At 36.4% G+C, this 16030-nt stretch overlaps 1 protein-coding gene across 1 annotated transcript in view; it reads right to left on the bottom strand.

Annotated features, from left to right (window-relative positions):
* Positions 1-2762: 2762 nt before the first annotated feature.
* Positions 2763-16030, bottom strand: part of LOC109045671 (G protein-coupled receptor kinase 6-like) — a 62065-nt gene continuing 48797 nt past the window's right edge. Inside the window, 4 exon segments of the mRNA XM_042711191.1 lie at positions 2763-2930; positions 4776-4910; positions 12915-13052; positions 15861-15998. Coding sequence (XP_042567125.1) covers positions 2880-2930; positions 4776-4910; positions 12915-13052; positions 15861-15998 — 462 coding nt within the window. The 3' untranslated portion in view covers positions 2763-2879.

Raw genomic sequence — 16030 nt, forward strand, 5'->3', positions numbered from 1 at the left:
GAATAGACAAAGTGTGTGCACAAAATGCTAAGCTAACTCAAAAATATGATATTTGAATAAAAATCCCTAAAGACAATTACCTTAATACTTCAAAAGGCACCTTCTATGAAGATGGAGAACAAAAACTGAACTGGTTTGGTCTTAAGTGCATCAAGAGATCAAATTTACAACAAAGTTCCCAAGACATTATGATTCCAAGCAACTGAAAATGTAAAGAGCTTATTGTGATTGTAGGGGATACGTAACACAAAACAAAACATTTCTTTTTGGCAAATGTTTTTTTGTCTGACCTACATATAAAAAAAAGCAATTAAATTATACACAGCACATAACATTGTTCATATCTACTTTTAAAACATTAAATAACATTTGTAATGTATATAAGCACGTTGAACTGTTAAGCGATGATGACGTGCTGAGCAACAATTGAGTTACTGTACGCCCATTTCCTCTTATTACTGTATGCCCATTTCCTCCTCTGACGACTAGCTGCCATGCTTATCACATGCTTTAATTTATGATGGACAGCATACTGCTGTTACACTTTCCCCCTCCCATACATACCAGAAGACCACGTACACCACCTGCGAACTGCTCAGATTTGCCAAAATGGCGCTATGCTGATTTGGAGAGACACAGAGGAGAGGAATTGTTGAATAAAGTCATTATTTTGTTTTCTTCGTGTACAAAAAGTATTATCGTCGATTCATAACTTTATGGTTGAATCACTGATTGGCAGATGGACTATTCTTACTATGCTTTTCATACTTTCCTGGACCTTGACAGTGTTACTTACTTGGCAGTCTATGGGACAGTCTCAAGCCTACCAAAATATCTACCTTTCATCCTAAATATCTTAAATTGTCTTCCGAAGACAAACGAAGCTTTTGGGGGTAAGTGAATAATGACAAAATTTTCATTTTGGGATGCAGTATCCCTTTAACGAAAATAGACTGGTGCAGAAATAACTGCAGTCTGCTTTGCATTGCCTCTCAAATCGGTTAAATGGGCACCGGGAAAAAGATGCACTGCTTACGCTCTGCTTACGTGTGCAGTGTGAAACAGGCCTTAATTAAAGTCTTTTGGTCTTCAGAGCTGGAATGATAAATTACTACATCAGGTTATTACCAGTCAAATTGTGAAATAGATTATAAACGGAAAATAATGCCTCGTAGCTCGACTCATAGGGTTGGGTATCGAGAACCGGTTCCAAATTGCCAAGAATGGGTATTCGGTAAGACATGTGCATTTCGATTCTGCCTAATTATTCACATTTTTAATGTGATTTTAAACCTGAAGCGCGAGCACAGAGAATGGTCCTGGTGCGGGTTCCCAACCTGTGTCCATTCTCGAACTGTTCCGTGTGTTTCCACTGCAGAAAAGGTACTTCCGGGCTGGAACTGATTTCTCTTTGACATTTTGCAATGAATAGGCACATTCTTTTGCCGTTTTTTTTTTTTCTTCAGTGAGTGTAAACAGATGAGAAAGAAAACGCATGTGTAACAGTATTTTAGATCCACGTGTGTTTGGTGTTAAAGAGACAGCAGCCTAATAAACATGTGCTGCCTGTCATTAATGTAAATCAAAGAACAAAAGAAAATCATTCGCTGATCTTCACTGAATATCTTTAATGAGGATAAATCAATATTTTATGAAAATAAAACTATGCAGTGTTTTTAAACTTTTGATTTCAATTTCTGTACCTAAAATTTGTTCAGTTGTATTTATTTATGCAATTTCTAATTGATTTGTTTGTTCCTATTTTATAACTGAATGTTTACTTGTCTTAAATAATTTAATGTGTAAAATATATATTAGGTCTAGTTGTTTTTTCTGTGGTATTTTTGTTAAAACCATACGCAAAAGTTCCTCTTGTAGGCCTAAATGTTCTGTAGGATGCTGATTTTTGCTAATGTTATTCAGCTGCATCAGAATGATTTGTTAAAATATAGAATAAATATATCTGACATCTAAATGTTTGTCTTTTTTTTTAACCTTATTGGAATCGAAACTAGGAATTGTTAAGAATCGGATTTGATTAAATTCAAACGATACCCAACCCTACTCATTATGTAACATGTGGGCCACACAGGACTGATTATTATGTTTTTCCCAATTATCCAGAGAAGAGTTAGCAGGAAGACTCACTGAAGACTTTACAGATGAGTGCCGCATATTTACAACATGGTACAACTGTCTGCAGTTGTTATTGTACATATATGCATTTTAGTCATGCCTATTTGGTTTACTAGGTACCTCTAGCTAAGTAACGTTACATAACATATTGGAGACTTCTGGTAGAGAATTTATGATGTTAAAATTTCCCTCTGTTTTATAGTCACTTCCTGTTTTTTGCTTTCTTTAAATTCCATTAATGTGCATTTATCACTGTTTTATACAAATGGTGTCATTTGATTGTCGAGATTACCATAAGAAAATAAAATGCAAAATATAAATATAAAAATACCTGGAAAAGCAAATTTCCTTTGCTCCCCACGTCTAAAACAAATATTCAGAGTGCATACTGTACATGTGTGTGAAATCGTACAAGAACAGAAAAAGAAAAAAGTGCAGAGAGGCTGCAAGACATACTGACGAAATGTACAGGATCGGTTGGATCAACCGGGTTTGAGAATTGAGCAGTGCTGAACGATATGTCCTTTCCATATGTCACACATGATAAAAGGACAATACTTGGGACCCTTTTTTCTGTCCTTTTCATTTTGATGACTTTAAATAAGATACACTGCATGGCTATATAGTGAAAATATACATTCCAATGTTTATATAGAGCTATCTTAAAAATACAAATGTGCAAAAACTGTAAACAAATGAGATCCTCAGTGGTGTAGGGGAGGAGCCACAGCCAGGCCACACCTTCACAGCCGTGTGGGCTCCTCCTCACTGTCGCTGCAATTTCCACAGCAGTCCTGCAGGGGCAGTATAGACAGAGGCACAGTCAAACACAGACATTTTCGCATCAGCATTAAAAACCTCATCAAATCAAAATGTAGGTTGTCTCTTAGCTACAGGTCATGCTAGTGTGCTAATAAAAGTTGACTCAAACTTTTAGCAGATTTTGAAAGAACACTTTTGAAAGTGCACTTTCTCTTCCTAGAAAACATATTCTAGCATTAACAGTAGCAATTTAAAGTTAATTCTTCTATTTTTTATTTATTTATTTTTTAAAAACACAAAGCATTCAATGTCCAGCCCAAACTTCCTGTTTCAATAGGAAATATTTTAACACAGAAAAAAAAAAAAAAAAAAAAAGCATTTGACAAATCATTTCATGATGTTTCTACCATTTCACAATGACAGGCATACTTTTTTTGTCAGTAATACAAATTTGTATTTACATTCCGATTAAAAAAAGAGTGCCTACAGGTCCAAGTAAAACTGAGAATCAAGGCAAAAGGCTCTAAAAAGTTATACATTAGTAATCAGAGTACATTACACGAATCATTTTCATGTACCTGACTAATTATACAAGTAGAGGGGGAAGAAAACCTGCACACTGATATTTTATTTCATTACAAGAATCGCCTGAAAAGCCATATATGATTTCAGTATCAAACAGCAGGGCTCGCGAAATATCAAAATCCCTGGCAGCCCTTCGGGCAGGCATTCTTTACGTTTTGGTAGCCCAAAATGAATTTAACTAGCCCGAATAAAAAAAAGACATCGGCTGAACTTTACTACTGGGCAAATCTGCAAGATCACTAAAAACTAGTAGCATATCGGGATGTTACGATTTAATAAACTTTCAATGCAATAAAATTCACAATACAGATGACACCATACAATTTTCTTACAATTTATTTATATATTTAGTTTTTTACAAAATGAAATTTAAGACAAATTATAAATGAAAAGGTGTCCTTTTATTATTTCTCACAAAATGCTACATATTTCTTTGTGAAATTGAAATGTTAAATAATAAAACTAACTTGAAATTTTAAAACAAATCCCAAATCAAATAAAAATTTATACAACTAAAAGAAATCTCTTCATATAAACAAAGGCTTTGTCTGTGCTCTATTTAAAATCAGAGTCAACCAATTGAATTACTATCCAAAAAAGATGCTAAATACATGTAATTTGGATTGTATAATTTAAAAAATTTGAAACAAAAAGAATGGTCTGATTTTAGCTTTGAGAATGAGATGCAAATGTCACTCTCTGACAGCAGGTGGCACTAATGGAACACCAGGTATTTAAATGTTGCTGCCCCTTTAAGACCGAATGCATGGATCCAATATAATCATGCACAGGAGATTTTCTTTCTCCACGGTACACGTGTCACTTATTACATAACCGACTGTGTTTACGAGAATACTTGCAGAGACAATTATTTTGAGAATTTCAAAATAATCATTCAGAAGCAAGGACACGCGGAATGTCTGAAATGTCACTCTCTGTGCGTGCTTTAAATGAGTGTGTGCAAGCTCCGAATCAATGATCAACTACGATCCGTTTCACCCCTACAAGCTAGTGAACCACGGCAATCAAGTTAGGAATTTTACATCACTATTCAAGATAGCCCGTCGGGCAGGGTTGATACATTTTGGTAGCCCGACTGGAAAACACAATAGCCCTGGGACATTGGGCTAGCAATTTTGCAAGCCCTGAACAGGACACAAAAAGGTACAGCTACACTTTGGCTGAGCTGTTTAACCAGATGCTGACAACCTCATTTACTAATGGAACAAACAATAATGCCATGGAGTAAAAACATTGTATATAAATAATAGAAGAATGTGAGGAAATCTCACCTGCCGGCCAAAGAGTCTCTGCAGTAAGCCCTGTTTGGGTGGGGGCGAGGGTTGACCTCTCCAGTCCAGGTCAGGGGGCACAGTGCCATCCAAATTCAAGATGTTAAGTTCTTTAAAGCACTCAGTCTCTATCATCTGAATGGATCAATAAAATAACACACTCAGAATTAAAGTCAAACTAATATAGGAACAAAATGGGTCTTGTTACAGGGGCAAGTTGTGACAAGGTCAATCTCAGTAACTACTGGTTTGAAAACCCTCTTAAATTAGCATTTTTTATAAATTCTGTTGTGAGGCCAGTTGAATGTACTGCCAAATTCTCTGCAACATCTTTGGAGATGGCTTATGGTAAACAAATTAACATTCAATTAAAGGGCAACAGCTCTTGTGGACATTCCTGCAGTCAACATGCCAATTGCACGCTCCCTCAAAACTTGCGACATCTGTGGCATTGTGCTGTGTGATAAAACTGCACATTTTAGAGTGGCCTTTTATTGTGGCCAGCCTAAGGCACACCTGTGCAGTAATCATGCTGTCTAATCAGCATCTTGATATGCCACACCTGTGAGGTGGATGGATTATCTCGGCAAAGGAGAAGCGCTCACTAACACAGATTTAGACAGATTTGTGAACAATATTTGAGAGAAATAGGCCTTTTGTGTACATAGAAAAAGTCTTAGATCTTTGAGTTCAGCTCATGAAAAATGGCGGCAAAAACAAAAGTGCTGTGTTTTTAATTTTGTTTAATGTATAATAAACTCACTGGCCACTTTATTAGGTACACCTTGCTAGTTCCGGGTTGGAGCCCCTTTTGCCTTCAGAATTGCCTTAATTCTTTGTGGCATAGATTCAACAAGGTGTTGGAAACATTCCTCAGAGATTTTTGGTCCATATTGACATAATAGGAATAGCATCATGCAGTTGCTGCAGATTTGTTGGCTGTATATCCATGATGCAAATCTCCTGTTCCAACACATCCCAAAGCTGAGATCTGGTGACTGTGGAGGCCATTTGAGTAAAGTGAACTCACTGTCATGTTCAAGAAGCAAGTCTGAGATGATTTGAGCTTTGTGACATGGTGCATTATCCTGCTGTAAGTAGCCATCAGAAGATGGTTACACTGTAGTCATAAAGGGATGCACATGGTCAGCAACAATACTCAGGTAGGGTGTGGCGTTTAAACGATGCTCAGTTGGTACTAAAGGGCCCAAAGTGTGCCAAGAAAATATCCCCTACACCATTACACCACCAGCCTGAACCGTTGAGACAAGGCAGGATGGAAGATCATGTTCTTTACGCCAAATTATTACCCTACCATCTGAATGTCGCAGCAGAACCCAAGACTCATCAGACCAGGCAACGTTTTTCCAATCTTCTATTGTCCAATATTGGTGAGCCTGTGCGAATTGTAGCCTCTGTTTCCTGTTCTTAGCTGACAGGAGTGGCACCCTGTGTGGTCTTCTGCTGCTGTAGCCCATCTGCTTCAGGGTTCAATGTGTTGTGTGATCAGAGATGGTATTCTGCATACCTTGGTTTTAACAAGTGGTTATTTGAGTTACTGTTGGCCTTTCTATCATCTCTAACCAGTCTGCCCATTCTCCTCTGACATCAACAAGGCGTTTTCATCCACACAACTGCCGCTCACTGGATATTTTCTCTTTTTCTGACCATTCTCTGTAAACCCTAGAGATGGTTGTGCATGAAAATCCCAGTAGATCAGTAGTTTTTGAAACGTTCTGTCAGTGATTTCTGGCAATAGAGGTCGTTCTAGGTTAAACTCCACTTAAATCCCCTTTCTTCCCCATTCTGATGCTCGGTTTGAACTTCAGCAAGTCTTCTTCACCACATCTAGATGCCTAAATTCATTGAGTTGTTGCCATGTGATTGGCTGATTAGCAGTTTGTGTTAACAAGCAATTGAATAGGTGTACCTATAAAGTGGCCTGTGAGTGTATATTAGGGGTGTGACGAGACACTTGTCCTACGAGACGAGATATGAGACTTAAAGGTGCATTTTGAAATCAACTTGTACTTCATGAAATTAAACATCCATTTTAATACATTTTATGCAGTAATAAACAACATGTAAACATTGCAAAATGTTTTGCCACAAACTCAAATGACAGGCAAGCAATTGCACAAAAAATATAAATAATAAGTATAAATAAACAAATAAGTATAAATAATAAACAACACAAATATCCCAAGCATTCAGTCAAGTTTACATTATTTAGTAAACTGATTTCCACTTTAATAAAAAAATATAATTAACACGATTAATGTATCCATTCAAAATAACAGTGGTTCCCAAACTGGGGGGCCCACGCTGAGGCTGAGGGATACTTAGGGCCCTATGAAATCCATTAATTTTTTTTCCAAATTCTGTTTTTTTCTGGATTCCGTTTAAATTTTTCTTGACTTCTTTTTAATAGTTAAATTAAATTGTATTAATTAAAAAGCATGTCTTATTAATTAAAATCATGAAACATACATTTTCACATCAATTTATTAAAAGTTGAACAAAAAAATACATGTTTAGGGCCCTATGAAATATTTAATTTTTTTCTCACCATATTATTATTATTATTTTTTTTATTATTGTTACCAAATTCTTTGTTTTAGGATGTCCAATTATTTGAATGCATAAAACAACTTTTATTTTATGATTTTTCTTAAAGTAGCCTTATGATTTTTTTTCCCCCTCAGAAATTCTGTTTTGTGTATTTACCTTTTTCTGGTTATTTAATGAAGGCATAAAACATTAATTTCATTTTAATCTTTTAATTACTGAAAATTAAGCAAACTTTATTTTTCGGCAAAGGGGATTTACTATTAAAATTAAAACATGGAAGAAATGTTGTGTGATTATTCCTTAAAATATAATGTTTGTTTTATTTGAGTAGTAGCTGTAGTAGTAGTAGTAGTAGGCTATGTACATTCTACTGAAAAATGGTTATAGGCACAATGTCTTCAAATCAAACCAGACTTTTCTTTTGATGGGTTGCCGTGAATACCTTTACAGTTCTGTGTATGAAATATGATGCTAGTTTTACTCAAATCAAACGGTAAAATGCTCATGAAGTTACTCTTAGAGCAGTTCTGGAGATGTTGGTCATTTGTTTAGGTCAGGGCTCCAGACTGTGACCATTTTCTGTGACCTAAACTCCCTCAATTTTTGTGAGCGGTCGTACTGGTGCGACCACCCCGTTTCACAACTCATAAGCTCTGCCATTTCTGTTGCATTTGAGAAACATCAAACGGCAGACGAAACGAAAGCAAAACTAAACTGCGCTACTTCTCAGCAGCGCGGGCCGTTTATCAGCAAATTCAAGCACTTTTCAATGACTTTCAAGCATTTCACACAACTATTTCCAGCATCTCTAAAATGATCCAGTTTGAATGTTATTTTTAAAATAACATTCAAAATATACTTTGTGGTAAACAAACACTAAAATTTTAACCAGTAGACAGCAGCAGAGGAGCACTTATTGGCTTATAAGTCATTCATTTCTGCTTTTTCCTCTATATTTTGAAATAATAAAATCACTATTATAAAATATCAAATCATCAAGAAATCAGATTTTGTCAGAATTTTACACTTTTTTTGTGTATGAAGTAAGAAAAGTCACAAACTTTTCTTCAATTTGCTACTAAATCACACACAATCACTGAAGTTGGTCAGTTCCGTATGCTAGAAGAATAATGGTACATTTAATAAGATTGGAATATATACATTTTTCTGTATATAAAAAATAGATTTTGCACCTGTTACTGTTTTTTGTATGCATCTTAACTCAAGTTTAGTGCTTTACTGTCAAATCTGTATAAACAACAACAAACAGAAGAAATATAAACAAGAAATGAACATGAAATATTATTAGTAACTGCACTTATTTATGCAAAGCAATAGTAATTTTATGATTAAATGATCTTTATTTTGAATACCCCCACACACCACCCCAGGCGCTACCAAATTTGCTCCTGGTGCCACCATCTGTAGAACTTAGTGGCGCTGGTGCCACTGCTCTAAAATGTTAGTCTGGAGCCCTGGTTTAGTTCCTCATTTAAGGGGGATTTATACTTTCGCCTGGCTCCGCTTTGCGAGCCCCTGCTGACTACATGCGCACCTTCCCAAACGGACGAGGATTTTATAATTGTTGCATTCGACATTGTACTATTCTTTGAAATGACAGGGGGCGACGAGGAGTAATTGTCCTCTAAAACCATCGGGAATCACCGGTGAGAAGTCGTCATTTGCAGGTACACGTCTTGTGATAAATGAGTTGATGAATTAATAATTTATTTATGTACACACTTAAAACAATCTTAAACTATTGGCTTTATTTTGCATCAAACACAAGACAACTTTAAGCAAATAGTGTATAATTAGTATCTTAATTAATTCTAATTCTATTTTTATACAATAAAAATAAAACTTACTTCCAATAAAAAGCCTTGGACAAACTATGAAAAACAAAAAAAAATAAAAAACTATGCATTTTTTTCTATCCAAAAGCACCTGATTGAGTCTGAACTTCACATTAAACTGCTTCTGTTTCACACAAATGCCGGCACAGACGTGCATGTTCTGCTTGAATCGCCCTGAACTCGTGCATTGTGCAACACTGTGATGACGTCATATTTTCTGCACGCACCCAAGTGACCTTGCGGACATGTTGAGTAAAAATCAGCCTTTAGAGAGATGGCACGGCAGACACTGAAATCACCACAAGCGTCACACGCGCTTCAGTGTGTGTGTGTGTGTGTGTGTGTGTGTGGAAAATGAAACCGGGCATCTGCGCCATTCATTAACAGAGACAGGCAGAACATGCAGGATTCATATTTAAATCAAATTTTGCGGCTTAATATTTACAGATACTAGTCCATATCGTTAACTGATTTAAGTGAAATGACATACATTTTTGATTAATTCATTCAAAATTTGACAAATTCCATGACATTCCGCGTTAAACTGTGAATTCTGTTTTTATGACTGGATAAAGACTACATTGCATAATTTTCCTGCTTATCACGCGGCCACTTGCCTGATGTGAACATAAAATATCTCACATACCACCACTGGTGAAGGAGCCAGTGTAATGCAAATATATCTTACAAACACTGGTGAAGGAGCAAGTGTAATGAAACACACACGTATGCTATAGGGTTTCATCTCGTTTTGGTTTGTGTTGGATATTTTAATTTCAGTAAATCAACTCAAATTGTGAAACTTGTGTATTAAATAAATTCAGTGCACACAGACTGAAGTAGTTTAAGTCTTTGGTTCTCTTAATTGTGATTATTTTGGCTCACATTTAACAAAAACTCACCAAATCTCCACAAATTAGAATATGGTGACATGCCAATCAGTTAATCAACTCAAAACACCTGCAAAGGTTTCCTGAGCCTTCAAAATGGTCTCTCAGTTTGGTTTCAATAGGCTACACAATCATGGAGAAGACTCCTGATCTGACCAGTTGTCCAGAAGACAATAATTGACACCCTTCACAAGGAGTGCTGTATCCAAGCATGTTAACAGAAAGTTGAGTGGAAGGAGAAAGTGTGGAAGAAAAAGATGCACAACCAACCGAGAGAACCGCAGCCTTATGAGGATTGTCAAGCAAAATCGATACAAGAATTTGAGTGAACTTCACAAGGAATGGACTGAGGCTGGGGTCAAGGCATCAAGAGCCACCACACACAGACGTGTCAAGGAATTTGGCTACAGTTGTCGTATTCCTCTTGTTATGCCATTCCTGAACCACAGACAACCTTACCTGGGCTAAGGAGAAGAAGAACTGGGCTGTTGCCCAGTGGTCCAAAGTCCTCTTTTCAGATGAGAGCAAGTTTTGTATTTCATTTGGAAACCAAGGTCCTAGAGTCTGGAGGAGGAGGGGAGAAGCTCATAGCCCAAGTTGCTTGAAGTCCAGTGTTAAATTTCCAGTCTGTGATGATTTGGGCTGCAATGTCATCTGCTGGTGTTGGTCCATTGTGTTTTTTGAAAACCAAAGTCACTGCACCCATTTACCAAGAAATTTTGGAGCACTTCATGCTTCCTCCTGCTGACCAGCTTTTTGAAGATGCTGATTCATTTCCCAGCAGGATTTGGCACCTGCCAACACTGCCAAGAGCACCAAAAGTTGGTTAAATGACCATGGTGTTGGTGTGCTTGACTGGCCAGCAAACTCACCAGACCTGAACCCCAGAGAGAATCTATGAGGTATTATCAAGAGGAAAATGAGAAACAAGAGACCAAAGAATGCAGATGAGCTGAAGGCCACTGTCAAAGAAACCTGGGCTTCGATACCACCTCAGCAGTGCCACAGACTGATCACCTTCATGCCATGCTGAATTGAGGCAGTAATTAAAGCAAAAGGAGCCCCTACCAAGTATTGAGTACATGTACAGTAAATGAACATACTTCCCAGAAGGTCAACTATTCACTAAAAATGTTTTTTTTTTATTGGTCTTATGAAGTATTCTAATTTGTTGAGATAGTGAACTGGTGGGTTTTAGTTAAATGTGAGCCAAAATCATCACAATTAAAAGAATTAAAGACAAACTACTTCAGTATGTGTGCATTGAATTTATTTAATACACGAGTTTCACAATTAGAGTTGAATTACTGAAATAAATGAACTTTTCCACGACATTCTAATTTATTGAGATGCACCTGTATATATATATACATTATATATATATATATATATATATATATATATATATATATATATATAGATATATAGGTGTTTGGCAACAATTAAATTTTTTTAATCACAATTTAATCGCATGATCTTTTGCGGTTAATCGCACTGTTATGCACAAAATCAAATAATGAATTTAAAAGACTAGTATTGTGCATTTTTTTCATTTAAAGTACTGCTATATGAAAAAAAGTGCAATAACAGTTGGTTTGCAAACACTTTAAACAAATAAGGTGCTAACCTTAACGTTTTTATAGAAAATATTTTATAGTTTGTCATAGATAAAAAGTTATGCGAGTCCAGAGCCTCGATCATAACATTACAACAGGCACCTTCTGAGTAAAGACCTGCACGATCGAGGGACCCCATGCAGCAGAGTGTGGTGCGGGACAACATTTGATGGGCGAATGCGGGTGGAGGCTGATAGAGACTCGTGTGTGCGGGATAAGAGTGTATCACCCTAGGCAATCTTAACCGTGCCCGAGTGCGTCTAACCCCCAAAGCCCGGTTTGTTTGACTAGTGTAATCGCTCCGTGCCAAGGTTCGTTTAGCCGGCACTGGCTGGGTCGGAAGAGGTGGGCCAGATCGCGGTTCAGTTGGGCTAGGCGCAGTACGCATGTAGCGTCGGAGCGCGGAACGTCTGATACGTGCAGCATGATGCTTTCATTGGTTAAGACAGTGCTGATCAACATCCCATCCCTGCATGTGTGTGCGTTACTGCGTTAACGTGCGATAAAATAATTGTAGACGTTAATCAATTAATGCGTTAACACGAAAATAACACGTTAACTTGCCCAGCCCTAATATATATATATATACACACACATACACACACACACACACACACACACACACACACACACACACTTTTCCTTTTCCTTTTCTTTTTTGTAATTTAAATCACTTTGTCATAACTCGATCTTCTGATAAAATACCAATCATTTAGTCTGCTTACAATCATCAAATTCTTACAATTAACTGCAATTTCACATTCAGATCTACTTTACAATATGGATGAAAAGATCTGGTACTACTTCAGTACTTTAAATTCATCCACTTTAAAGCAACTCCTCAACAGCTATACACATTTAGACCATAGTCTTTCCTTTCAGCCATTGTGTCACTTTTCATGCTGATTTCTAGGTGCTCCTGTTTATTTTATCTTGCAAGAATGCATCTTATGTAAAGGTAACAAACACGTCACAGCAGTGTTGGGTTAACCTAAAACCATACTAACTATGCAAGCCAGTCAATTTCATAATGACAACACTAGATGCATGTCAAGAGAAAATATCACATATTTGCATTAATTAAAGTCTGTTTGTACACATTATCAAAGTCAATGTTAATTTCATTTTTATTGCATGCTGGTCATAAATCGTCAATCAGGGTTCAGAGTAAACATTTATTGAGTTTATTCTGGGTAGTGACCTGACCTCATTTTGCCAGGGGATGGTAATGCTTCCAGTGGATACTTTGCTGTAGAAAGAGTCATCTTTGGGCTCTAGCTCCACCCCTTTCACTGTGGAGAACTGTTCAATGTCCAACACATCCTTACAGTAGATGGCCTGAGGCTGAGACAGACATAAAAGCATGTCATACTACAAACTTTGTAAATTCATGAGACGAGAAGTGATGTCTGATTCATGAACAAATCATATGCAAGTCACACTCTGATCCGACTTTTGTTTTCTTTACACAAAGGTGTTATCAAGAAACAAACAAACACATACAAAAAAAAAAACTTTTATGATACTTTCAAGTAGCTTTGCATTCTTTTTGAAGCTTGAAAGTTCCTTTACCTATTTACTAAGGAAAGGAAAGGAAATGAAAGGAAATCGTGACTGTCACATTATTCAAAACGTCAATGCTCCAAGAAAAAAAGAAGTTTGAATGGGTTTGGAACAAAATGAGAATGATCATTAAAAAAAAAGAAAAAAGGGCAGACTTTTCTTTTTGGGGTGAAAAAATTATTTAAACAGTGAATGAGGAACAGTAATAACAATGGGGTCATTCCGTGTTAGCTCAACCAGAAGTCCCCAGTTCAAATTTTTCATTTTGTCAAGATTTTTCTGAAAAAAGATAAACATGTATAGTGATAAAAGTCAAAATATAAAATGTCACAGATGTATATTTACTGAGTAATCCTCTATTTTGTAGGTCCTGGAGTGCCAATGTCCTGCAGAGTTTAGCTCCAACCCTAATCAAACTATCAACTATAAATCAAAAAATGTCAATTTTCACCTGAGATTACGATAAAGACGATAAAAATTAGAAGACTTTAGAAAGATGGCAGCATTATTATGTTATTTTTACACAGAGATAGTATATGCCAGTTGTCATGGGGGGGGGGGGGGGGCGGGGGGGGGGGGGTGTGAAAAAAAAAACACTTTTCTCCAAAGTTTGAATGGCTGTAACTTAAGAGGTATTTAAGATATCTTAAGGCCATTTTTAGATTTTGGGTCTTAAGAAACTTTTCTTTTGGCATTTTAATTCTTAATGCTCTGTATGGTTCAGTTCCAGAGATATTGGGATCTGAATATGGCTCCAGGGGTAAATTGTTAAATTGTACACATTTTCAGAGTTCAAAAAACAAATCTGGGTCTCTTTTCATTCAGTCGATTCTTTTTTCTTAAAAAGATGAAGTTCTGAAGAACAAATAATGTTAAAACTAGAAATGCATCTTGTTTTCCTTTATCAAAACAATTGCATAGAACACACCTCTATCTGAATGCAATAAATACGTTTGTGTGTCTGTAACGCAAGAAGTATTAAAGATATCTTAATATGATTTTAGATTCTGGTTCTTAATAAACTTTTCTTTTGTAATCCGCATTTTCAAAGCCTTATATGGTTCAGTCCCAAAGATATGCGGCCCAATACGGCTCCATGTCCAGATTGTTTAATATTACCCATTTCAGTGGTCAAAAACCCAATGTTGATCACTTTGTATACAGCTGATATCTGATGTATTTAAAGGGGAATGTCTGAAAAATATTGAAACTAGAAATATTTCTTGTTTCTATCAAAACAATTGCATAGAACATAAATGTTTGAGTGCCATAAATATTCTTTTTCCAAAGTGTGCATGTCCGTAACTCAAGAAGTATTAAAAATATCTCAGTATCATTTCAAATTCTGGTTCTTAAACTTTTCTTTTGTAATCTTCATTTTTAAGGCCTTATACTGTTCAATACCAGAGATATGGGGAGCCCAATTTTACTCAATGTCCAAATTGTTGAATTTTACCCATTTTCACTGGTTGAAAACCAAATGTTGTCACTTTGCATACAGCTGATACTATATGTATTTATAGAATAATGTCTGAAGAACAAATAATATTGAAAGTAGATAATACAGAAGAGCATACGCAACATACGGTGATATGGAGAGAGACAGAGGAGACTGTTGACGAATGAATTATTGAAAATTTTTGTTTTCTTCATTACAAAAAGTATTCCCGTCGCTTCATATAACACAGATTGCATGTCTGATGGCAGATAGAGTATTCTGACGGTGACTTTCATACCTTTTATGGACCTTGACACTGTTATTTACTTGGCAGTCTATGGGACAGTCACAAGCCTCCCGGTTTTCACCCAAAATATTTTAAATTGTGTTCCGAAGATGAACAAAGCTTTTACGGGTTTGGAACGACATGGGGGTAAAGTGATAATGACAATATTTTCATTTTGGGATGGAGTATCGTTTTAATACTTCTCCCCATTTCACAGACGAGGCTTAAACCTAATCCCAGACTAAAATGTAAATCTGAGCTGTTTCAACTGAACGAAACTTGCACTGACTGATCTTAAAATACGTTAGTGTCTTTGTTTTGTCTCAAGATGCACACCAGTAATGTTTTTTTCTTAGGCACGTTCATAAAAACTACTTAAATGTCCTAACTGACCTATTGCCTAATCCTGGTTTAACCTAAACCCTCTCTATTAAACCAGACCCTTGAGTTACAGGCATGCAACTTTGTAGGAAAAAAAAACTTGAAAGTGCTTTTCCCCATTTTTTCAATGGTCACCACTCGCATATACTGTAACAAAGATTGCTAACATCAACAGATTTTACTAGTAGACCTACCAATCTCTGTGTACTTATAATGATGCTGCCATCTTTCTGAAATAATTTTACCCCCTTGTAATTTAGCTCTGAATTTCTTTTTGATCCCCCTCTACAAAATATTCGATTATTCAGTAAATATACATCTGTGACATTTAATATTTTGGCTTTCATCAGAAAAAAATCTTGACACAATCAAAAATTTGACATGGGGAAATTTCTGAAATTTTGTTAATTTGACAAGGAATGACCCAATCAATAGTAGTTGCGTTTGATATTCCCAATAAAATTTGTTCAAATTAGATACTTACATCTGGAATAAAGGGCGCTTCGAGCATGCCTGCTGCAAGCCGCTTGAAGTTGATGGAACGAAAAATAGGGTGGGCTTTCACCTCTGAGGCGCCGTCCCCCTGACAGCCAAGCCTCTCACTAGGGTCTTTGGCCAGCAGCTAAGGCAAAAAAAAAAAAAAAAACCTTGTTC

Source organism: Cyprinus carpio, chromosome A21 (assembly GCF_018340385.1).
Source record: "Cyprinus carpio isolate SPL01 chromosome A21, ASM1834038v1, whole genome shotgun sequence".
NCBI classification, from domain to species: domain Eukaryota; kingdom Metazoa; phylum Chordata; class Actinopteri; order Cypriniformes; family Cyprinidae; genus Cyprinus; species Cyprinus carpio.